Below are 25,337 nucleotides of genomic sequence, written 5' to 3'. Positions count from 1 at the left end.
AGAGAAATGTGATGGAAATTACTATAGGGCGCCATCAATATATAGAACAGTGCGGTATTATTTATGGCTCTTATGGGAAGACTGTACATTCTATTGCCTCGTCTAACCACTAATTATGGATTTATACTTATCTGCAGTTTCCTCACGTTTTTTTTGTCTTCACTCTCGTCATCGGTTTTCGCTTCAGTTTCCATTGCGTTCATAACAAATGAAGAAAAACTCCCTGTAAATTAACGTTCAGGGGTCTGGGAGAGCTGGGTTGCATGTTCATCCTTATTGTGCACTGGAGCTGAAGGGGAGGATATGATGTATTGTGTCTTTATAGCCGTGTATGGGGGCTCACTGCTGATTCTTTCTATAGGGGGCACTTATTTAGTACAATGTATAGGGGGCACTTATTTAGTACTATGTATAGGGGGCACTTATTTAGTACAATGTATACGGGCACTTATTTAGTACTATGTATAGGGGGCACTTATTTAGTACAATGTATACGGGCACTTATTTAGTACAATGTATACGGGCACTTATTTAGTACAATGTATAGGGGGCACTTATTTAGTACAATGTATACGGGCACTTATTTAGTACAATGTATAGGGGGCACTTATTTAGTACAATGTATACGGGCACTTATTTAGTACTATGTATAGTGGGCACTTATTTAGTACAATGTATACGGGCACTTATTTAGTACTATGTATAGGGGGCACTTATTTAGTACAATGTATACGGGCACTTATTTAGTACTATGTATAGGGGGCACTTATTTAGTACAATGTATACGGGCACTTATTTAGTACTATGTATAGGGGGCACTTATATAGTACAATGTATAGTGGGCACTTATTTAGTACAATGTATACGGGCACTTATTTAGTACAATGTATAGGGGGCACTTATTTAGTACAATGTATACGGGCACTTATTTAGTACTATGTATAGGGGCACTTATTTAGTACTATGTATAGGGGGCACTTATTTAGTACAATGTATAGGGGGCACTTATTTAGTACAATGTATAGGGGGCACTTATTTAGTACAATGTATAGGGTGGCAGTCTAAGTAAACTTCATATGAAGCCCTCAACAGCCACTTGAATAGGTGGTACTCTTTTGGCAATGTATGCCATTGGACAAACTGTGCCGGCACCAGTGGCCTAGCTACCATGATGGCAGACCACGCAGCTGCTATGGGGCCTGGGCGGTAAGGGGCCATCATAGTACGCCACTCACAGAGCCCCTTCCTGATCGCAGCAGCACCACTACCACCTATCACCCTGGGAGGTGACAACAACCCCCCTGATCGCAGCAGTACATAACTGCTGTTGGTGTTGGGTGCCATCCCTGAACCCCATGCTTACCTGGTCGGCGCAGCGCTCCTGCGTTCTCTTAGGCATCCTGGCACACATGTGACCTGTCAGGATGATGGAACACTGCTCAGTGCCAAGTGAGAAGTGAATATGGGGTTCAGGGATTGCACACCAGCAACAGGGGGCCTATGCCTAGTTAGCCCCTGGCTGGCACTGTATATTGGGGCACGATGCTGGCACTGTTTTTAGGGGGCACTCTGTTAGTACTATGTCTACGTAGGTTGTATACTGGCACTTTATAGGGGGCACTGTGTTAATGGAGGCATAATCTAAATCCATGCGGTTAAGTATCATAAGGGCTCACTTGTTCCCTCAGTATTTAAAGGGTGGGTTCACTTTAAGAATAAACTCCATTTCATGCACACAATAAAAAAAAAACTTTATTTGTTTCTTCACAATTAACGCTCACATGACATCAGAGCAAAGTACAGATCATTATTGGCTATAATTAACCAGTTCCGTGTTCTAATAATCAGGATCCGCCGCGTCTTCTGATTATTTAGCGGAATATTGAATATCTTACCCCCGGCTGATTAAACCGCAATACATTCACCTCATTCCTGATCATCAGGAAGAAATATTTGCCCTACCCCCCCACCCCCCTTGTCTACAGAGCTGACTGATCCTTACAGTATTATAATTGCCGAAGATAAGACATAAGATTCATCATCTTTCTTCCAGAAACAGCGCCACTCCTCAGTTTGTGTGTGGTATTGCAGTTCCGCAGAAGTGAATGGAGCGGAGTTGTAATACCTCACACAACCTGAGGACAGGGGTGGCGCTGTTTTTGAAAGAAATTTTGTAATCCTGAATATCCCCTTTATATAGGGGGAGATTTATCAAACTGGTGTAAAGTAGAATTGTCTCAGTTGCCCCTAGCAACCAGTCAGAATCTTTGAGGAATGAAAGGTGGAATCTGATTGGTTGCTAGGGGCAACTGAGCCAGTTTCACTTTACACCAGTTTGATAAATCTCCCCCATAATGCCTAAGGGCCTTCATGTACATTGGATGGTTGGCCGATCCCACCAAACTCCGTTAATCCCATGTGAACTATCGGCGGTAGGACAGAGTAGTGTAAATTTGGATTTAAATGGAGTTAGGATATAATATAACACGACAAGGAACATAAACGGTAAAATAAACTGTGATGTTTTGCAGCAGGGCCTCACTTTTCTCCCTTACAGCCTCATGGGCGGGATTCAAATCTGTATAACTTTATTAACATAGGACTTTAATAACAGATCGGAGGCTGTAATATCCCGTTCTCCCGGCCTCTTCTCCTCCCCATCTATTCCTCGGCGTAGGAGGGTGATTTTCACAGTGAGAGAGCACAGTGCCCCCGGTGCATTGTATTTAAAACTCAGCTGAACATTCACGCCATCTGCTCCCTTTCCACAGCTGAGACTTTGTGTCTGCGTTAAGCTGGCACAGCAGCGGCTCTGCCCCACCGCTGACCTTCATACAAAGCAAGCCAATGGCCGGAGCCATTCCACAGCCATTCAATGACACCGTTATGAGACAAGTCGTACCCGCTAATGTCATCATCACTAAACCCCCTGCCATATGAAGCCTTCCTATCATCTCCTTCTGGCCAGATCGGAATTAGTCGCCATTCATGATACAGAAACGGACTGGAAAAGTTTATCCTCAAGTGGAGGAAGGAAATTTAATTGAATAGTCCACCCCCCCATTGTGGTCATCACTTATCAGACCCCACCTCCCCTTACCCACTGTGGAACCGGGACACAAAACACCTGACATGTGGGCAACATCCCCGTAAAGAAGTTTCAAAAGTTGATCGAGCGAACCTCAAACGCCTAAGTGTGTGGCATTTGGTTACCGCTGGCTGAAAAAGGTGGATGCAGTCCTAGGGGGTCTTGGAAAACATGGATATGGCCTATCGCCTTAGGCAGTATCCAGTTTATTCCAGGACTCCCTAGGGCTGTATACAACTTCTTCAGCCACCGGTGATCAAATGGTGAGAGTTCAGGTTCGGACGAGCCTGACAATGCTCAAGGTTCGCTCATCTCTGTCGGTCAAGTCTCGAAAGTGTATGGGAAGAACGAGAGAGATAGCTAAACGGTGGAGGAAAGCATGTCACTTATGGTGTCCATGAGGAACAAAGGTACCACTTAACCGTTTATGATGTCCCTCACGGTGTCAAACCAACTTAAAGGCATCAAAACTGCAGACAGTCACATTAAGTGGTCTGCAGGTTGGTCTCAAAGTTGTCACCCAGAACTGAGGGGGAAGGGGTCTCAATACTCTTTTAGTCAACCACTTTAATTAAGCCAGCTTAAAGGGAACCTGTCGTCACATTCATGCTGCTTGAACCACAAGTCATCTAGGTAGTCACTGCCCACCAATCTTGATTGATAGATCTTTCTCTGTTTGGGTAAGGGGAGAATCCCATGTCGTTTGGACACGTAGACATCTAGATGACTCGTGGTTCAGGCAGGACAAGTTCCCTTTGTGTTCAGTTATCATCATGAGAGACATCATTAATGGTTGAGTCAGGGACAAGGAACCTTCGGCCCTCCAGCTGTTGCAAAACTACAATCCCCATCATTCCTTTGGTTTTGGCTGTACATGCATGATGGGAATTGTAGTTTTTCAACAGCAGGAGGGCCAGAGGTTCCCTGGGTTGAGTCTTAGTCTCGTAGAACTTTCTTCCATACCTTTAGCTGCCATCACCTCCACTTTTGAACTCTAAAGAGCTGCCCAATACCCAACACAGAACATGAAGGGGCTCGGTGAAGGTGGCCTTGAAGGTATATATATGTCTCATGGGGTCACACAGCTCATAAAAGCACAGCTGCCCAGCCTCATAATCCAGATACAGGCCTAGTTTCTCAAAGGAAGGCTGAGCCGGGAGCTGGATGACTTTCGAGTCGTGTATCGCTGAATATTGATGGCTCCATAGACGCAGTGCCCATGACTTATCGTTCTGCCCCACGATGCACTGTTCCCCTTTCCTGTCTATACTTGAATAACTCATTCCCAAACACCAGTCTCCTCCACCGCCGCTCTTCACCTCTAAGAAATGTTTCCCCGAGGAGAAGCAGTTCTGGCTTAAGACTTGACAAGACTGGAAGGTTTCTGGGGCATCTGGACGATTTTGGCTAAACCCAGACCAGGAGGCCATTCTGAGGTCTTCAGACACGGCTACGTCATTGCCCGCAGTGTTGATGTCCACTAGGACGTCGGAAGCTTCAGGATTGTGGAAGCCAGTTATATTTATGATTCTGACAATGCTTTCCATGGTTTCGTGCATCATCTTGGAGATAAGAATTGTATCCAGATCACCTACGGCATGAACATCATCCGTTGTACAGGTGACAATCTCACGTACCTCAGATCTGTCAAGCTCCTGACCTTTCAAGACTGTGAGTGGATCCTTTGTAGCGTGCATCTGCTTAATCGAAGATATTGTTCTAGACAAGTCCTCCTTCTCCATCTGCAGCTGCTGGATAAGTTTAGAGGCCGACAGTGACAGCTGCTCCTCCTGCCTGAAGATCTCGCTCTGGACCTTCATCTCCAGCTCGTCCACCTGTCCCCTGATGTCCTTAAAGAGAACAGAGATGCTCTGACTCATGACTTTGGCTCTGTCCTGGACCTTGGTGACATGATTACACAAGGCTGTTATCCTTAACTCATTTCCTTCTTTCTTCGAGGACAGATTGTCCGAGACTTTTCTTAGCTGCTCCTTCTTCTTGATGGAAGCCTCCTTTAGAAGCTCTAGTTGGTGTCCCTGATGTTCTCCAGTCAAGCTGCAGGACACACAGATACAAGCATTGTCCTCAGTGCAGTAATATTCCAGGACCTTCTTATGGACAGAACATTTCCTCTTCTCCAGGGAAGTGCTGGGCTCAGATAAGACGTGTTCTGGTGACTTGCTGTTTATCACACAGAGAAGCCTCACAGTGCAGACAGGATCTCACAGCAGGTACAGCAGAGTCCACACAGTAAGTGCACACAACCCCAGAGTCGGCCTCTGTATGTGACTCAGTAGACAAGTATCTCTCCACTATGTTGCATAGTTTCTGGTTCTTCTTCAACACTGGACGTTCCTTAAACTTGAGTCTACACTCAGGACAGAAATAACCTCCAGCCCCGTCCTGTGTATTCAGAACCTGATCAATACAGCCCTGGCAGAAGTTGTGTCCACATCTCAGGGATACGGGATCCGTATAAGTGCTCAGGCAGATGGCGCAGTCCAGCTCGTCTCTTAGCTCTGCAGACGCCATGGCTGAGGCGAGAAATGAGACTTTGAACATCGAACGCTTCGGGTGAGGTTCAGTCTGAGAGATCACACCCCTCGTGCGGGGCAGGACACGTATGTGAGCTCCAGCTTCTGTAGGCAACAGCACTGTGCCCCCTGAATATAATGATGCTACAACCTACATCCTTACACACGGCATCATCTGAAATTAGTGCTACTCAGATATGCATGATAATGCACATCATGCCCCTGAAAATTATTTTGATATACACTGTGACTCCCTGACTCCATGCCCTCCACATAAGATAAAATACTCATCTGCCCCTGTTGCTACACCATCTAGTTATACAAGATAAGATACTCACCTGCTCCTGTTCCCACACCATCTTGTCACACAAGATAAGATACTCACCTACCTCCGTTCCTATGCCGCCCAGTCACAAAAGATAACATACTCACCTGCCCCTGTTCCCACGCTGTCCCCTGTTCTCATACCATCTGGTCACACAAGATAAGATACTCACCTGCCCGTGTTCCCATACCATCTGGTCACATAAGATAAGATACTTACCTGCCCCTGTTCCCATATCATCTGGTCACACCAGATAAGATACTTACCTGCCCATGTTCCAATACCATCTGGTCACATAAGATAAGATACTCACCTGCTCCTGTTCCCATACCATCTGGTCACATAAGATAAGATACTCACCTGCCCCTGTTCCCATTTCATCTGGTCACACAAGATAAGATACTCCCTGCTCCTGTTCCTATGCCGTCCAGTCGCAGTAGATAAAATACTCACCTGCCCCTGTTCCTACGCTGACCAGTCACAGAAGATAAGATGCTCACCTGCCCCTGTTCCCACATCATCTGGTCACATAAGATAAGATACTCACCCTTTTCCCATACCATCGGACCAAACAAGTTAAGATACTCACCTGCTCCTGTTCCCATACCATCTGACCACACAAGATAAGATACTCACCTGCTCCTGTTCCCATCCCATCTGACCACACAAGATAAGATACTCACCTGCCCTTGTTCCCAAGCCATCTGGTCACACAAGATAAGATAGTCACCTGCCCCTGTTCCTATATCATCTGGTCACACAAGATAAGATACTCACCTGCCCCTGTTTCCACACCATCTGACCACACAAGATAAGATACTCACCTGCCCCTGTTCCCATGCCATCTGGTCTCTACTAGTCAGGTCTGATTGCTTGGGAAAGGCGGCTGCTGACTTTTCAATTGTATGTGCGTCCTAAGGCTGTAGATGCAGTAGAATTTAGAGGAACCAGGTTTGGAGAAGTGGAGAGAAACAGGCGAATATTGCCCCTTGTTTGATAAGCTTAGATACAGGGATCAGCAAACTGCCTCTCATTATACGATTAGTATCACACAAGCAGCTTAGATACACAGCTCAATAATCATTATCACACATAACTGGCTCAGACACAACAGTATCACACTCACTTATCCTGTCTATGCCCCCATGTTGTCAGTGTCAGACTGTATCTAAGATGGGGTAGGGGATCGAGAAAAACATGTTCAGATACCAGAGGACGCCTCCATGACTGACTGCAAGTGCGAGAAACGAAACTCTGTAGATTACACCACGAGGCTAGAGGTCAATCCATACCTCTATGTATCCGAGCTACGCCTTGGGATACAGTCCAGATATAGAGATTGAAAAACACTATGAATGAAATACACAGATCAGAAGACTCACACATGAACAGCTTAGATATACTGATCTGCAGACAGTATCACACCAGATGGGCTGAGATACACAGCCTGATAAGCTTAGATACATGGCTCAACACACAGTATCACATATAATATGCTTAGATGCACAGTTCAGAAGACAGTTCAGTATGATATACTAGGCTTAGATACATAGCTCAGCAGATTGTATCACACATGAGTTTAGATACAAAGCTCAGCAGACATCACATAATAAACATTCACAAGAAAAGATTATCACAAATAAATTTAGATACAGCGCAGCAGCCAGTATCACATAATAACCTTAGATACATGGCTCAGTAGGCAGCATCACACATAAACTTAGATACATAGCTCAGCAGCCAGTATCACATAATAACCTTAGATACACAGCGCAGCAGCCAGTATCACATAATAACCTTAGATACATGGCTGAGCAGGCAGCATCACACATAAACTTAGATACATAGCTCAGCAGGCAGCATCACACATAAGCTTAGATACATAGCTCAGCGGATAGTATCATATAATACTTATACATAAGGGGCCCAGAAGACAGATCACAAATTAGATACCCTTTTCATCACATAGTATCATATAATAAGCTTAGATACACAGCTCAGCAGATTACATTACAGTTTAGCAGATGATATCACTTAATAAGCTCAGCAGACAGTATCACAAAGACGCTTAGATACACAGCCCATAAGCTTAGATACAGCACACATTAGACAGTATAACATGCAACAAGCTTAGATACATACTATGGCATAGCACGCAGTATCATACAGCATCCTTAGATAAGAGGTCCAGTAGACAGTATCTCATGCAATAAGCTTAGATACCTTACTCATTAGTAAATATCATAAAATAGCTGAGCAGACAGTATCACAGATTAAGCTTAGATACAACGTTTAGCAGACAGTATTGTATAATAGGCGTAGTTAGCCTATTCAGCAGACGGTATCACACGCACGGGGCTTAGATACACACAGTTTAACCCTTTTCATGGATGGATACAGAGGGTGGGGGTTCTTCCTTTATTCTCCGCTCTAATTGCAGGAGACGGAGGGACGACTTGTTCCCAAAATGCAAATTCCTTGTTACCTCGGGGCCACATGAATAAATGAAGACCGGATTAAGAATTCACTTTGACTCCTCAACAAGTGCGTCTCCCTCCTGTCAGCCCTATGATAGCTCCGCCTGGAAGCCCTAAGATTACAGAAGACAGTCTCCATCCTCTGCAATTACCCTGTGGATCTACCCCAAACCACTATGGGGCCTATAGTATATCTCCACCCCAGTGACTACATACCCCTAGCTGTGTTACTAACCCCCCGCTGAGGCCTAACACATCTTTACTCCTCATCTTGTAGCATCCCTCCCTATCCTGCACTACTTATTAGTTCAGGTTGCCTAGCAACCACTCTACTTCCTGTCAGGCTAACCACTTCTGAAATACAGGTGGTCACAGGAAGTAGACTCCACCCAGTTTCCCACATCAAAGAGAGATCAAGACCCCTTTTTTTCAATGCTACCCCCAAACCTATGTTCTCCAAAACTACAACTCTCAGCATGCCCCGATAGTTGTTCATCCAAAGGAATCATCCCAATCTAACCGCCCCATCCTTCTCTCCTGTCAGATAGTTGTTAGTTCCCATCCCAGTTTTGGCAGGTTTGGCCACTTTGCGCCCGTTTTAAGATAATAATAATGCTCCATATAACATCAATGTTCCCATTTACTGCCAGCAAGCAGAGATCTTGAAATTGAACACTCTCTTTAAGGGATTGTCTAAGATTAAAAAAAAAAAAAACATGGCTGCTTGCTTCCGAAAACTGCGCCACTTCTTTCTACAGTTTGTATGTGACAGGCTCTTAAATGGAATTGAGCTGCAGTACAACACATAACCCGCGAATGGGTTACCTGCACTGCGAGATAGGATACGTAGACCTTCCTTGGTAGCTTTGTCCTATCCAGGCTAGTTCCTCCTGTGTCTCAGGATACTGCCCTGCACTTTTTAGACTGGTCAGGATGTTCCTAGACTCTTCTCCCTTTAAGTGCTTAGCAATGAATAGTAGATATAGTGTAAGTAGTGAACAAACTGGTTGTCTCTAGCTGCATCTGTACACTTTGGGGTCACAGACTCAACTAACTTCTGGTCCCGGACAAGGGTCCTGGCATAAGCCAGGCCCTGGCTTGTCTACAGAAGGGACACTAGCTCTGTGTGTCTTTCTCCCACGAGAATCAAACTAGAACTGAACTTACTTCCTCCACCAAGTAACTTACTTCCTACAGGAGCCAAGTAATCTACCCTGTGAGTGGTGGGGATGAGTGTGTGTAAAAGAGAAAAGGATAGAGATAGGTCAGTAGTGAAAAGCACCTCCTATTGGACAATAAGAGCAAATGGTATATATAAAACATTAACTCATTAGAACCTTTGGCTGTGCTTGCATAGAAATACATATACATATACTGTAAAAGATGCTGACATCTAGTGGTGAAACTTTAGAACACCTTCATTACCACTTAACCTGGAGTGAGAAGTTTTTGAGGGGTGCAAAGGAGAGATATTAAACACCCGTGGTGGGACACCGCACAGACGTGTTTTCCTAATCCAGTAAAGCCCTTTAAGGACCTTAGAATGTTGTCCAGTACCCTGTGTAATGTGTATGATGGAACATGGGGTTGAGCTGCAATACAACACATAACCTGTGGACAGGTGAGGGTGCTGTTTTAAGAAGAAAGAGCTATGTGTTTGTAATTGAGTAGAGCCCCTTTAAGTACTCGAATGTGTATGTGCTGGAGATCAGTACCTAACAAAGTGTGTGATGAAAATTCCCATTCACTGCCAGCAAGAAAAGGTCTTGAAACTGGACCCTGTTGTCCAGGATTAGAAAAACAGTGTCCCACCTGCCCGGAACTTGTATGTAATATTTAGTCAGCAGAAGGAAGCCCCTTTAAGAACTTGAATGTGTATGTGCTGGAGTTCAGTACCCACCAATGTGTGTAATGCAACTTGTTTTAAGGTTGTTTCAGGGTGTCTACCTATAGGTGTCACTATAGAGACACTTTACTTCCTTTAGTAGCAGATCTTATTTGCATATTTTTCCCATGGTGCATTGCAACACTAAATAATTCTCCTCAATGAAAACCAGTACTCCCCCAAAACTATGTCCTGTGACCAGCTACTGCCAGCAAAAGCAACTACAGCCCAGTCTGTAGCCATTCTATGTTACTCCATAGTCTTCTATGGTCCACGTTGGCCCCTCACAGGCCTAGAGCATAGCAGAGCTGACAGTGTTCTCATCACCACTGCTCGTATAGTTGCTGGAAGTTTTCGGTAGATTACGATGATTTGCATGTAATAGCCGTCGCCCATTTTCTGGATTAAAGGTGTTTACTTAATAAGAATGTGTCGGCGGAGAGAGCCCAAAATCACAGGAAATGCAAAATGGCTCATTTCTCAGTCTGTTTGAAGAAAGTTTTAAGCAAATGGTTTCAAATAAGGAAAGAGCATCAAAGTGAAGACGTCTTTGAAGTCGTCTGCATATACAGAACCTCTAACCTGATGTGAGCGCTGCGGTAATGGAGGGCGCTATTAACCAGAGCGCTGTCACCTTAAAAGAAGTCAATGGCACCTAACAGCGCCCCCTAGAGGGGAAACACCTAGATTACCACCTGCCCCAAGTGTTGTGGGTGACATTGTACAGAGAGAAGTGCAGGTGTACTACTATGGGGGCGCTGTGGGTGACATTGTACAGAGAGAAGTGCAGGTGTACTACTATGGGGGGCGCTGTGGGTGACTGTACAGAGAGTAGTGGAGGTGTACTCCTATGGGGGCACTGTGGGTGACTGTACAGAGAGTAGTGTAGGTGTACTCCTATGGGGGCGCTGTGGGTGACATTGTACAGAGAGAAGTGCAGGTGTACTACTATGGGGGGCGCTGTGGGTGACTGTACAGAGAGTAGTGGAGGTGTACTACTATGGGGGCGCTGTGGGTGATTGTACAGAGAGTAGTGGAGGTGTACTCCTATGGGGGCGCTGTGGGTGACTGTACAGAGAGTAGTGGAGGTGTACAGAGAATAGTGTAGGTGTACTCCTATGGGGGCGCTGTGGGTGACATTGTATGGAGAGTAGTGTAGGTGTACTCCTATGGGGGCGCTGTGGGTGACATTGTACAGAGAGTAGTGGAGGTGTACTCCTATGGGGGCGCTGTGGGTGATTGTACAGAGAGAAGTGCAGGTGTACTACTATGGGGGCGCTGTGGGTGATTGTACAGAGAGTAGTGGAGGTGTACTCCTATGGGGGCGCTGTGGGTGACTGTACAGAGAGTAGTGGAGGTGTACTCCTATGGGGGTGCTGTGGGTGACTGTACAGAGAGTAGTGTAGGTGTACTCCTATGGGGGCGCTGTGGGTGACTGTACAGAGAGTAGTGGAGGTGTACTCCTATGGACGCGCGATGTCTCAGGTTGGGGGCATGTCGGGGTGTGGACTACATGTGACAAGTGTCATAGGAGAACCATAGCATGTAGCAGCCATCCCCGAATCACACATCGCAGGTTCTCTCTGGCGCTCAGCAGGTTAAAGTATAAAATCTCTGACTAATGGTTGCCGATATTGAACGAGAGTCTGTCTGCGTCTGGGGACGTGCGGGCTGTCACCGCCGCTCACGCATAATAATGACACTTGTAATAGGTTCGGCGGCTGGACGGGGATTTATCGGAATGAACAGGAGTCAGACTCCGAGAAAACTGTTCAGGGGGGATCGATAGGCGCCCCCCCCCCCCCCCCCCCCCCCTCTATAGGTGACAGCTCCAGCCATCTTGTGCCAATACCATCACATGTATGAGGTGGAGCAGTATATAGCACATGACTGCCGACCCTATGGGACTTTCAGCTTCGGAGGTGACTAGAGAAGAAGCTTGTGATCACTATGAGGATAGGTGCAGCCATGACCATAGGGGTTGGGCTTCCTCCATCTGGTTAGGCAATGATCGTATATTTAGTACCAGTCCTCCGAGTAGAGCGTTACCTGGTCACCGAGACACGGCGGATTGACCGTGGGCGCTCTGGGAAGAGATGCGTTAAGTAAAGCTGACACTCGGCGGCTCGCCACCTTATGCAATGTGTGAATTATGTTTCTCAGTTTATTCTCAGCCAGAAGAACATTTCTTATTTCTTCTAAAGATGTTTACAGCATCGAGGTTCCTGGAGTTCACGAGAAGCTGTGGCGTGCCCTGATGAAGAACGTGTATGGAGGGGACATTATATAAGCTGATCGCTATGTGAACCATATGCATTACCAGAATTCATTGATTGGTCTATTTGTTAATTGATTATGTATTGGTTTCTTCCCTCTAGGGGTGATACTTCTGCTGCTGGACAAGCTACGCAAGATGAAATGGGAGCAGATGTGGCGACTGACGGCCGAACGGGAACTGATGAGCATGTTATCTACCTCCTTGGCTGATCAAGTGAGCGCAGCTATGATATCTGTGACATACTCAGTGGCGGTAATATTCATGTCTGGCCTCATCTCCTCATACCTTGCTGTGAAAACAAGATCCATGTGTCTCCTTCACTTATAATAACCCAGTCAGGGCAGATGAATATTTAATGACGACAAAATACAAAAGTGCAAGCGAAGGAGCCCGATACAGAACAAGTTACCGCCTGTATGCCTGGTATCATGATAGCGGTATTTAGTATAGTCAGGAGAAGAGCACAAGGATCTGGTTCTATTATATGTAACCAGGAGAGGATAATGAGAGCTGCCCCCCTGTATACAAGAATATAACTACTATAATACGAACTGGAGAGAATGGAACGGCTGCACATCCCATCTATGGCTGATACTAATGCCGCCAGGCCTATATTAAAAATCAACACCAGAGTGTCTGTATATGAATTGATCAAACCATATTGCCCCGTGTACCACCGCGCAGGTCCTCTGGTCCACACGGGTCCCTACGCTAACTCCACACCGTGTCGGTCAGCGACCGCCAACCCCGCAAAGCGTGCACGTGCAGGGAAGGGAGGCCATGGAACGGCCCTGCAACCCCAATGTCACAGGACCAGACCCAAAAAGCCCCACCAAAACCCAGCCAGCACCACCGGCGGGGAAGGCTGCCCCCAAACGACACAAGTATGGATATGGTATTACACTTACCATTGCTGCTCTCACAGAATGGGGAAGACATAGGGTCCAGACATGTGAGCACAGACATATCCTGCTAAATTTGGTCATGTGGGTCTTATAAAGGAGTGCTAGCTGTTCAGAGAGGGAGAATTGCAAAACACGAACTGGAGAGAATGGAACGGCTGCACATCCCATCTATGGCTGATACTAATGCCGCCAGGCCTATATTAAAAATCAACACCAGAGTGTCTGTATATGAATTGATCAAACCATATTGCCCCGTGTACCACCGCGCAGGTCCTCTGGTCCACACGGGTCCCTACGCTAGTATCAGCCATAGGTGTGAGGTGCAGCACTCTGTTTCTTCCCTGAACCGCATTTTGTTTCTCTCTTTTCTCCGTGTTTTGCACTCCTCCTGGTGAGACCCACATGACCGCAATTAGCAGGAGACACCTGAGTGCACATGGTTTTAATCCCTCCTGTTTTTCCCATTCTGTTTGCTGCAGCTATGGTGAGCGCAATACCTTATCCAGACTTGTGCTGCTTGGGGGCGACCTTCTCCGCCGGCGGTGCTGGCCGGGTTCTGGTGTGGTGTTTTTGGGTCTGGTCCTGTGGCATGGGGGTCGTAGGGCCGTCCCATGGCCCCCGTTCCCTGGCTGTGCACGCCTGCGGGGTTGGTGGCCACTGACTGGCACGGTGTGGACTTAGTGTAGGGACCCATGTGTATCAGATACCGGCACGAGGTACATGGGGCAGTATGGCTTGATCAATTCATACACAAAATTCTGATGTGTTTTTTATTTAGCCAAGCGGCACTAGTATCAGCCATAGGTGTGATGTGCAGCACTCTGTTTCTTCCCTGAGCCATAACTACTATAATACTGCCCCTATATACAGGAATATAACTACTATAATACTGCTCCTATATACAGGAATATAACTACTATAATACTGCTCCTATGTACAAGAATATAACTACTATAATACTGCTCCTATATACAAGAATATAACTACTATAATACTGCTCCTATATACAGGAATATAACTACTATAATACTGCTCCCTATATACAGGAATATAACTACTATACTACTGCTCCTATATACAAGAATATAACTACTATAATACTGCTCCTATATACAGGGATATAACTACTATAATACTGCTCCCTATATACAGGAATATAACTACTATAATACTGCTCCTATATACAGGGATATAACTACTATAATACTGCTCCTATATACAGGAATATAACTACTATAATGCGGTTCAGGGAAGAAACAGAGTGCTGCACCTCACACCTATGGCTGATACTAGTGCCGCTTGGCTAAATAAAAAACACATCAGAATTTTGTGTATGAATTGATCAAGCCATACTGCCCCATGTACCTCGTGCCGGTAACTGATACACATGGGTCCCTACACTAAGTCCCCACCGTGCCAGTCAGTGGCCACCAACCCCGCAGGCGTGCACAGCCAGGGAACGGGGGCCATGGGACGGCCCTGCGACCCCCATGCCACAGGACCAGACCCAAAAACACCACACCAGAACCCAGCCAGAATATATAAGTGCCCCCTATATACAGGGATATAACTACTATAATACTGCTCCTATATACAAGAATATAACTACTATAATACTGCCTCCTATGTACAGGAATATAACTACTATAATACTGCTCCTATATACAGAAATATAACTACTATAATACTGCTCCTATATACAAGAATATAACTACTATAATACTGCTCCTATATACAGGAATATAACTACTATAATACTGCTCCCTATATACAGGGATATTACTACTATAATACTGCTCCTATATACAGGAATATAACTACTATAATACTGCCCCCTATATACAGGAATATAACTACTATAATACTGCTCCTATATACAGGAATATAACTACTATAATACTGCTCCTATATACAGGAATATAACTACTATAATACTGCTCCTATATACAGGAATATAACTACTATAATACTGCTCCCTATATACAGGGATATAACTACTATAATACTGCTCCTATATACAAGACTATAATAACCCCGGGGTGTTCTCTCTCTCTCCCTCCAGGACATCTTTAATGCCGTCATCAAGCAGAACCCGTTTTTGGTGCACCAGCTCCCCTGTTTCTGGAACGTCCAGCTGTCTGATCACACCCGCTCTGAGCAGTGCTACCGGGACGTCTCAGATCTGAAGGTGAGGTGTGACGGCAACGTGGAAGACGTGTGGCTTCTCATGTGTGTGCAGCAGATGGCGGGTGTGACACGGTCACTATTCACACTCAGCGTTTGTTACCATTCAGGAGTTCCCGATAGATAGAACATCGACAGGTTATAAATAATGGGACGATTATATCATCAGTCGGAATTCCTGTTATAATTTAGAGGGGAAAACATCCTGACTACTTTATATCTGCATCACATTAGTGATGACCAAAACGCGTGTATGAGCCACCGGCCTCACATAGTCAGAAGAAGAAAGAAACAGATAGGGCGCACCCCTCTATACTGTCTGGAGAGAGCGGCTGCACTCCTGATGTACACTCTTCTCCCTCTGCTTCACCAGGGTGATACAATTGCAAATACGTATACAATTGGGTGGTGGGCGGTAATGTATATTCATTCTGTTGTTGGAGTCTGAATTTGTTTAGGGTGTGTGGTCTGAGGTCTCAGATAGATAGATAGATAGGAGATAGATAGATAGATAGATAGATAGATAGATAGGAGATAGATAGGAGATAGATAGGAGATAGATAGATAGGAGATAAATAGATAGATAGATAGATAGATAGATATATATATAGGAGATAGATAGATAGATAGATAGATAGATAGATAGATAGATAGATAGATAGAAGATAGATAGATAGATAGATAGGAGATAGATAGATAGATAGATAGATAGATAGATAGATAGGAGATAGATAGATAGATAGATAGATAGATAGATAGATAGATAGATAGATAGGAGATAGATGGATAGATAGGAGATGGATAGATAGATGGATAGATAGGAGATAGATAGGAGATAGATAGATAGATAGATAGATAGATAGGAGATAGATAGGAGATAGAAAGATAGATAGATAGATAGATAGGAGATAGATAGATAGATAGATAGATAGATAGATAGATAGATAGATAGATAGATAGGAGATAGATAGATAGATGGATAGATAGATAGATGGATGGATAGATAGATAGATGGATAGATAGGAGATAGATAGGAGATAGATAGGAGATAGATAGATAGATAGATAGATAGATAGATAGATAGATAGATAGGAGATAGATAGGAGATAGAAAGATAGATAGATAGATAGGAGATAGATAGATAGATAGATAGATAGATAGATAGATAGATAGGAGATAGATAGATAGATAGATAGATAGATAGATAGATAGATAGATAGATAGGAGATAGATAGATAGATAGATAGATAGATAGAAAGGAGATAGATAGATAGATAGATAGATAGATAGATAGATAGGAGATAGATAGATAGGAGATAGATAGATAGGAGATAGATAGATAGATAGGAGATAGATAGATAGATAGATAGATAGATAGATAGATAGATAGATAGAGATAGATAGATAGAAAGGAGATAGATAGATAGATAGATAGATAGATAGATAGATAGATAGATAGATAGATAGATAGGAGATAGATAGATAGATAGATAGATAGGAGATAGATAGATAGATAGATAGATAGATAGATAGAAAGGAGATAGATAGATAGATAGGAGATAGATAGATAGATAGAAAGGAGATAGATAGATAGATAGATAGATAGATAGATAGATAGATAGATAGATAGATAGATAGATAGGAGATAGATAGATAGGAGATAGATAGATAGATATATAGGAGATAGATAGATAGATAGGAGATAGATAGAAGAGAGATAGATAGATAGATAGATAGATAGATAGATAGATAGATAGATATATAGATAGATAGATAGATAGATAGATAGATAGATAGATAGGAGATAGATAGATAGATAGATAGATAGATAGATAGATAGATAGATAGGAGATAGATAGATAGATAGATAGATAGATAGATAGGAGATAGGAGATAGATAGGAGATAGATAGATAGATAGATAGATAGATAGATAGATAGATAGATAGATAGATAGATAGATAGATAGATAGGAGATAGATAGATAGATAGGAGATAGATAGGAGATAGATAGATAGATAGATAGATAGGAGATAGATAGATAGATAGATAGATAGATAGATAGATAGATAGATAGATAGGAGATAGATAGATAGATAGATAGATAGATAGATAGGAGATAGATAGATAGGAGATAGATAGATAGGAGATAGATAGATAGGAGATAGATAGATAGATATATATATATCTCTTATATAAGACGTCTTGTCTTCGACTGCACCTTCTATTTACACATTTTGCTGGAGAATAAAGAATTACAGCGCAGCCAAGTGCCGATTCCAGGCGTTTTTGTTGGTGCTGAGCGAGCGGACGCCGGCACCTTCCGTGATACGTGACACCTCTCCCCATTACCGCCTAGACTTATTACACCTGCAGAGACTTCCGGCCGCTCGCTCTGTACTCTATCAGATAATAAAGGATATTATGTAATTAATAAGCGACATAATGAAACACTCCGGCGGAATTAATGACGGGAAGAACAAGCTGTTCCACATCCAGCGCGAGCTGCAGAGAGCGCAGAGAGATAGAGACTAACAGAGGACGGAACTGTCTTATCAGGTCCCCAATGTGAGAGAGAGAAACTAATAACCCACTATCCTCACCGGGAGAACTGACAGCATTCTACTCTACACAGAGGGGAGGCTAGTGAGAACAGTTCTGGCACAGTCCCTGGTGGTCTGAGGTTATTATTACCTTACATCCATGATGGTATGGGGTGAGAACAGTTCTGGCACAGTCCCTGGTGGTCTGGGGTTATTATCTTACATCCATAGTGGTATGGGGTAAGTATTTCTGGTACAGTCCCTGGTGGTCTGGGGTTATTATCTTACTTCCATAGTGGTATGGGGTGAGAACAGTTCTGGCACAGTCCCTGGTGGTATGGGGTTATTATCTTACATCCATAGTGGTATGGGGTGAGTATTTGTGGTACAGTCCCTGGTGGTCTGGAAGCATTAATTGTTATTACCTTATACCTATGGTGGTATGGGGTGGATATTCCTGATGGTATGGGGGGGTCACTATTGCTGGCGGTATGGGGGTTAATATCCCTTGTAGTATAGGTGGATGGGTTAATATATATGGTGGTGTGGGTGTTAAAATTTCTGGTGATATGAGAGGGGGGGGGGGGGTAATATCCCTGGTTAATAGTGGTTTACATCCCTGGTGGTATTGGGGTAATATCCCAGGAACACCAAGAACAAGGGGACAGTAGAATGTGACCATACATATGATTACATCCAGAGCTGCATTCTGAATTCTGAAGTCTACATATTCATATACTTTAATTTCACCCAGAGCTGTATTCATAATTTTGTAGTGTAGATAATCATATATTCCAATCACATCCAGAGCTGCATTCTGAATTCTGCCTTCTAGATAATCATATACTCCAATCACATCCAGAGCTGCATTCTGAATTCTGCCTTCTAGATGATCATATACTCCAATCACATGCAGAGCTGCATTCTGAATTCTGCCTTCTAGATGATCATATACTCCAATCACATGCAGAGCTGCATTCTGAATTCTGCCTTCTAGATGATCATATACTACAATCACACCCAGAGCTGCATTCTAAATTCTGCAGCGCCTGATAGAAGCTCAGAAAATTCTGCCATATCGTCATGTGACGTTTGTCAGCATAGAAACATGTTGGATTATGAGAATTTTCCAGATTACAGGGCGTAGCTGAGAGGCGCCCCGCGTTGTAACATAACAAAAAACGAGGACAGCGCCAGCTGTGCGCACAGACGTTACCTGCAGAGCCGTCCTCGGGGCCGCCGCACGCAGAGCAGGTGTCTACAAAGTCACCGCGGGATCCGTCACTTCTCAGCCTTCAAAGATGTCACAACCGTCTGCAGTGTCACCGCCGGCTTTATTATCACCGGGTATTTATAGAGCGGAGCTATGGTGTGCACAACAGGGCAGTATATGGAAAACAGGCCTACGGGCGGCGCGCTAAGTGAGTGCTTTGTGTCATTTAGGATCACTTCTCTAGTCATTTCCACCTACATATAGTGCCAGGATGATACTACATATAGTATACCGCTATATAGCGCTATATAATATAGGCAAATTTAATACCACCTTATACAACTACATAACTCCACCATATAATGCCAGGATGATGCTACATATAGTATACTGCTACATAGCGCTATATAATATAGGCAAATATAATACCACCTTATACAACTACATAACTCCACCTACATATAGTGCCAGGATGATGCTACATATAGTATACCGCTATATAGCGCTATATAATATAGGCAAATATAATACCACCTTATACAACTACATAACTCCACCATATAGTGCCATGATAATATGACTTATTGTATACCGCAAAATAATATAGGCAAATACTGTATAATACCATCATATCCAACTGTATAACCGCACCATATAGTGCCAAGATAATACAACTTATTGTATACTGCTATATAATGCTATAATACCACCATATACGACTAGATAACTCCACCATATAGTGCCAGGATAATACTACTTAATCGTATACTACAAAATAGGGCCATATTAAATAGGCAAATATAATACCACCATATACAACTACATAACTCCACAATACAGCTCCAAGATAATATTATTGCATACTACTATATAGCGCTATATAATATAGGCAAATATAATATCACCATATAGTGCATAGATAATACTATAACATACAGGCCTTAAAATACAGCCATATAGTGGCAGCGTAGTACTACCATATACAACTACATAACTCCACCATATAGTGCCAACATAATACTACCATATACAACTAGATAACTCCACCATATAGTGCCAATGTAATACTACCATATACATAACTCCACCATATAGTGCCAACATAATACTACCATATACAACTACATAACTCCACCATATAGTGCCAATGTAATACTACCATATACATAACTCCACCATATAGTGCCAACATAATACTACCATATACAACTACATAACTCCACCATATGGTGCCAACATAATACTACCATATACAACTACATAACTCCACCATATAGTGCCAACATAATACTACCATATACAACTACATAACTCCACCATATGGTGCCAACATAATACTACCATATACAACTACATAACTCCACCATATAGTGCCAATGTAATACTACCATATACATAACTCCACTATATAGTCCCAACATAATACTACCATATACAACTACATAACTCCACCATATAGTGCCAATGTAATACTACCATATACATAACTCCACTATATAGTCCCAACATAATACTACCATATACAACTATATAACTCCCCCATATAGTGCCATCATAATAGTACAAAATACCGCCATATAGTATCAACATAATACGCCATATACAACGACATAACTCTCCCATATAGTGCCATCATAATAGTACAAAATACCGTTATATAGTGCCAACATAATACCACCATAAACAAATAATTTTATATAGTGTCAAGATAACATTGCATAATATTGCCATATATTGATACCAAGATGATACCACCATATACAATCCATATGATTCCACCATATAGCGCCACGATGATTCAGTATATATAATACAATCACATATACTGCCAAGATTTTACCACCATACAAACCCCACATAATTCCACAACAGTGCCATGATAATACTGTCATATAGAGTCCAAATAATGCAACAATATAGTGGCAAGGTTATACTGTCGTATACAGAGCACAGGGTACAGTCATATAGTACCAGGATAATACTGTAGTATACTACCCAACATATTACAGCCTAATATAGTGACAAGATTATACTGCTGTATACAGAGAACAAAATATAACCATATAGTGCCAAGAATATACTGTAATATACTACCCACATAATGCAGCCATATAGTACCACAATAAGACCCTGCAATATCACGCCAAGCTAAAACCGCTATATATGGCCCTCATAATACAGCCATATAATACCAAGATAATATCACCCTTTGCAACCAACATAATTCCACTATTTAGTGTAAAAATAATACTGTTATACACTGCCCACCTACAAAAGTGCCTGAACAATAGGCAAAATAATACCACCATATAGATAATGCTACCATATGGAGCCAAGATAATAATGCGATATATAGAGTCCAAGTAATATAGCGTGGGAAGATAATATACAGTTCTCAGTGAATATTCCCTTAAAAGCCCAAATGATACTGCCATGTGGTGCCAAGATATCATTCTATATAGTTCAATAATACAGTCATATAGCGCTACCATATATAGGCTACATGTATAATATATTTCTAATATATTAGGACCCTTTCTGGGACTTGTAGGTGTAAGTGACATAATACAGCAATATAGTACCAGGGTAGTACCATCATGTGTAACCCAAACAATACTTCCATATAGAGTTCTCATAATACCACCATATAGTGCACAAGTAATACGCAGAATCCAAATAATAATAATCCATATAGAGTTCTCATAATACCACCATATAGTGCACAAGTAATATGCAGGATCCAAATAATAATAATCCATATAGAGTTCTCATAATACCACCATATAGTGCACAAGTAATATGCAGGATCCAAATAATAATAATAATAATAATAATAATAATAATAATAATAATCCATATAGAGTTCTCATAATACCACCATATAGTGCACAAGTAATATGCAGGATCCAAATAATAATAATAATAATAATAATAATCCATATAGAGTTCTCATAATACCACCATATGGTGCACAAGTAATACGCAGGATCCAAATAATAATAATCCATATAGAGTTCTCATAATACCACCATATAGTGCACAAGTAATATGCAGGATCCAAATAATAATAATAATAATAATAATAATAATAATCCATATAGAGTTCTCATAATACCACCATATAGTGCACAAGTAATATGCAGGATCCAAATAATAATAATAATAATAATAATAATAATAATCCATATAGAGTTCTCATAATACCACCATATAGTGCACAAGTAATATGCAGGATCCAAATAATAATAATAATAATAATAATAATAATAATCCATATAGAGTTCTCATAATACCACCATATGGTGCACAAGTAATATGCAGGATCGAAATAATAATAATAATAATAATAATAATAATAATAATAATAATCCATATAGAGTTCTCATAATACCACCATATAGTGCACAAGTAATACGCAGGATCCAAACAATAATAATAATAATAATACTCCATTTAGAGTTCTCATAATACCACCATATAGTGCACAAGTAATACACAGGATCCAAATAATAGGATCCCGAGGGAGTCCCTGCTATTACTAGAGCTGCAGTCAGTCTGTGACCTTTGAGGTATGGATGGAGACAGGGCGGCTATAGGGGGTACAGAGATAGCGGTTGTATCTGGTCCCTGATGCACGAGGGTCCCTCTACGACATGATACGACACCAGTATTATGAACGGCACCTGTCAGCTGTGGCCCTGGCTTTCATATTGCAGGAGAAGCGGCTGCGGCTGCACACGTCAGGGCTGCGGTATCATTACATGTGCCTCATATGGCCGCACTATTTACTTTAATACGCACTGCGAGTTTTCCCGGTTTTATGAAATTCCCGAAGCGACGGGCACATTCATTTTTTTTCCCCAGCAAAACACTTGACCAGCTGTCAGCCGGCGCTAATTACCCCTCATCAATACCAGCCTGCCGGGGCCTCGCCATCCGCCGCTCTCCTGGCCAACGAGGGGTTAAACGACTTTAATTTTCTTGGTCAAACACCCCAAATCTCTGACTTCAGTCTTGCGGCTTGAGGTTGACAGCTCGGTATAATGGTGACTTACAGATAAATGAGGGAGATTTGAAGGTTAGTTGGATTTTTTTTTCTTTTCCGCCTTCGGAGGCTCGGCTGGTTTGCGGAGCGCTATACTGCCATCTACTGGACGTTGCAGTCACATTACCCGTCTCGTAATATGCGATCGATGTGCAGAGAGTGAAAAGGTATTTTGTGGCCTTGTAATACTGGATACTGAGTATGTGGTCACCTGTGATGCTCGAGAGCGAGATCATTGTCTTCCATAATACCGCCATACTATGTCACCATAACAGTACCATACATTCTGCCATACAGTGATCACATAATACCATTATACTATAATATACCACCCTACATTGCTAAATATCAGTACCACACAATTCTCACAAAATACTGCCATATAGTATTTACCTAATACTGCCATACAGTGACCAAACAATAGCCCCATACTATAGTCTGCCACTGTACATTACTAAATAGCAGTACCATGTAATGCTTACATTATCCTGCCATACTATAGTATGCCATCCTATGTTGCTAAATAACAGTACCATACAAGTCTCACAAAATACCGCCATATAGTATTTACCTAATACTGCCATGCAGTGATCGGCCAATGCCCCCATACTATAGTATACCACCCTACACATTGCTACTGCACTGCATCAGATAATACCACCATACTATCATATACAACTCTACAGTGTCACATAACATTGCCATACATGTTGACATAATACTGCCATATAGTACTCACCTGGTGCATCCACACAGTGATTATACAATAACACCATACTATAATATACCGCCCTACAGCACTGAATGACAATACGATACAATGCTGACATAAGTCTGCCATACATTGGTCAGACAATACCGCCATACTGTAATATACTACCCTACTGTGGTAAATGATAGTACTAGATAATTCTTAAACAATACTGTTATACAATGGCCACATAATATCACCATACTAAAATATACCACCCTACAGTGCTGGAGAACAAAATTATTCAGTGTGCACATAATACTACCATATGGTGCTTACCTAATGTCGCCATACATTGCTCACATATTGCTGCCATACAATGCATACTTAATGCTGTGATACAATGTTTACACAGTGCTGCCATAATATAGAATACTGCTATATAGTACTAAATAATGCTGTTAGTGTTCACATCATAGTGCCAAACTATATCCTTCTACTGTACCACATAATACCACCTTACAGTGCTCAAATAACTATGCTTATGCAGTGCCAATAAAACTGCCATATAGTGTTCACATAATACTGACATATTGTGTCCACATAATACTGCCCTATAGTGTCCACATAATAGTGCCCTATAGTGTCCACATAATATTGCCCTATAGTGTCCACATAATAGTGCCCTATAGTGTCCACGTAATACTGTCCTATATTGTCCACATAATATTGCCCAATAGTGTCCACATAATACTGTCCTATAGTGTCCACATAATAATGCCATATAGTGTCCACATAATACTGTCCTATAGTGTCCACATAATATTGCCCTATAGTGTCCACATAATATTGCCCTATAGTGTCCACATAATATTGCCCTATAGTGTCCACATAATACTGCCATATCGTTTCCAGATAGCATTGCCATATAGTGTTCATATGCTACAACATAATATACAAATCAAAAGTGTAAAATATACTGCTATACAGTGTTAACATTATGCTGCCACATATTGTATCACACTACAGTGCCACATAATACTGCCTTACAGTGCCAACATAATACTATTAAGCAGCACCCACATAACACTACCATACAAGGCTTATTTATTACTGCTATATCACGTCCACACAATAGTGTCAGATAAAATCGCCATATAGTGTGTACAT

At 42.4% G+C, this 25,337-nt stretch overlaps 1 protein-coding gene and 1 pseudogene across 4 annotated transcripts in view; one reads left to right on the top strand and one right to left on the bottom strand.

The window, feature by feature from the left end:
- LARGE1 (LARGE xylosyl- and glucuronyltransferase 1) overlaps positions 1-25,337 on the top strand; it is a 259,607-nt gene that overhangs the window by 218,327 nt on the left and 15,943 nt on the right. For all 4 annotated transcript variants that reach the window (XM_069966505.1, XM_069966524.1, XM_069966514.1 and 1 more), the window contains 2 exons: positions 12,688-12,800; positions 15,555-15,680. In XM_069966505.1, coding sequence (XP_069822606.1) covers positions 12,688-12,800; positions 15,555-15,680 — 239 coding nt within the window. The remainder of the gene's footprint in view (positions 1-12,687; positions 12,801-15,554; positions 15,681-25,337) is intronic.
- LOC138788584 (E3 ubiquitin/ISG15 ligase TRIM25-like) lies at positions 1,738-5,622 on the bottom strand (annotated as a pseudogene).

The sequence above is a fragment of the Dendropsophus ebraccatus genome, chromosome 1 (genome assembly GCF_027789765.1).
Source record: "Dendropsophus ebraccatus isolate aDenEbr1 chromosome 1, aDenEbr1.pat, whole genome shotgun sequence".
In the NCBI taxonomy this organism is placed as follows: Eukaryota; Metazoa; Chordata; class Amphibia; order Anura; family Hylidae; genus Dendropsophus; species Dendropsophus ebraccatus.
The sequence above is the reverse complement of the archived record's forward strand: the minus strand, read 5'-3'. Positions and strand labels throughout refer to the sequence as shown.